The sequence below is a fragment of the Antrostomus carolinensis genome, unplaced genomic scaffold, assembly GCF_000700745.2.
Source record: "Antrostomus carolinensis isolate BGI_N321 unplaced genomic scaffold, ASM70074v2 scaffold37445, whole genome shotgun sequence".
In the NCBI taxonomy this organism is placed as follows: Eukaryota; Metazoa; Chordata; class Aves; order Caprimulgiformes; family Caprimulgidae; genus Antrostomus; species Antrostomus carolinensis.
In genome coordinates, this window is record NW_010314956.1 from 1,719 (window position 1) to 2,826 (window position 1,108).

General features: G+C 62.2%; 1 protein-coding gene across 1 annotated transcript in view; it reads right to left on the bottom strand.

Annotated features, from left to right (window-relative positions):
* The window catches only part of LOC104524822 (MAP kinase-interacting serine/threonine-protein kinase 2-like), a gene marked incomplete at its 5' end in the record, with an annotated part of 1,096 nt that extends 115 nt beyond the window's left edge, over positions 1 to 981 (bottom strand). The window contains 4 exon segments of the mRNA XM_029084915.1: positions 2 to 139; positions 387 to 430; positions 532 to 701; positions 792 to 981. Coding sequence (XP_028940748.1) covers positions 2 to 139; positions 387 to 430; positions 532 to 701; positions 792 to 981 — 542 coding nt within the window.
* Positions 982 to 1,108: the final 127 nt, after the last annotated feature.

Consider the following 1,108-nt stretch of genomic DNA (forward strand, 5'->3'; position numbering starts at 1 on the left):
CCGTGAGGTAGCTTTGATGATGATGGGTCGTGCTTCCTCCTCCGCCTCCTCCTCCTCATCCTCGTCGTGCCGCGTCAGCTGGCGGTTGACGGCGATGGCCTCGGCGGCGAAGGAGGTGAGCTCTTTGGCACTGCTGTTCCTGCGGGGGAGGCAGGGGCTCAGGGTGGGATGTGGGGGGCTGGAGGGAGGTTGGGGTGAAATATCAGGGTGTCCCCCCTTGTGTGTGTGCCACACCAGACCTGCCAGGCACCAAAAATGTGGCTTTAACCCAAATTTTGTGCTCTAACCGCTGCCCAGACAGCAAGAGCTGCAGCAGAGCGGAGAGCAGCCCATGGGGGAAAGGAGCCAGGATTTGGGGGGCTGGGACATGTCCCCCCCACACTCACCTCTGCAGGATGATGGGGGTCGGCAGGGTGTTATCTGGGGCGCACTGCAACGAAACGCAGCCGGTTAGAGCCAGCACCCATGGGGTGTCCCCCACCCTGGCTTTTGGTAGTGGAGGATGAATTGGGGGGGGACAGCAGCACTCACCCCCTGCACCCAGGGGTGCTCCAGGACCTGGGCCGCGCTGAGCCGCTTCTTGGCATCTCTCACCAGCAGCTTGGAGATGAGATCTTTGGCTCCAAAGGAGATGTGTGCCCAGTCCTTGTCGGGAAACTCGTACTTCCCCTCCTGGATGCTCTCAAAGAGCATGTTCTGGGGTGGGGGGAGAAATAAAAGGGGTTGAGCCAAGAGTGGTGCTGCCAAACCAGAGGCAGGTTTCGGCGGTGCCGGGGTTCCTGAAAAAAAAAAGGTGTGGCATGCCTCGCCCCGGTCCCAGCCACAGTCGGAGCCGCAGTGGCCCACGAAGGGGGGGTAACCGCTCAGCATGATGTACAGGATGACACCCAGGCTCCACAGGTCGCAGCGCTTGTCGTAGATGGACGCCTCTTCGTTGAAGGCTTCCACCACCTCCGGGGCCATGTACTCGGCAGAGCCGCACTGTGGGGAGAAGCAGGGGTGAGCCCCAGTGTGGGGGTCCCAAAGGATGGGGGGGACTGATGGGGCAGAGCTGTGCTGGCCGGGGGGATTGAGGGGGGAGTCCTGCCAGAGCTATGGGGCTGAACCC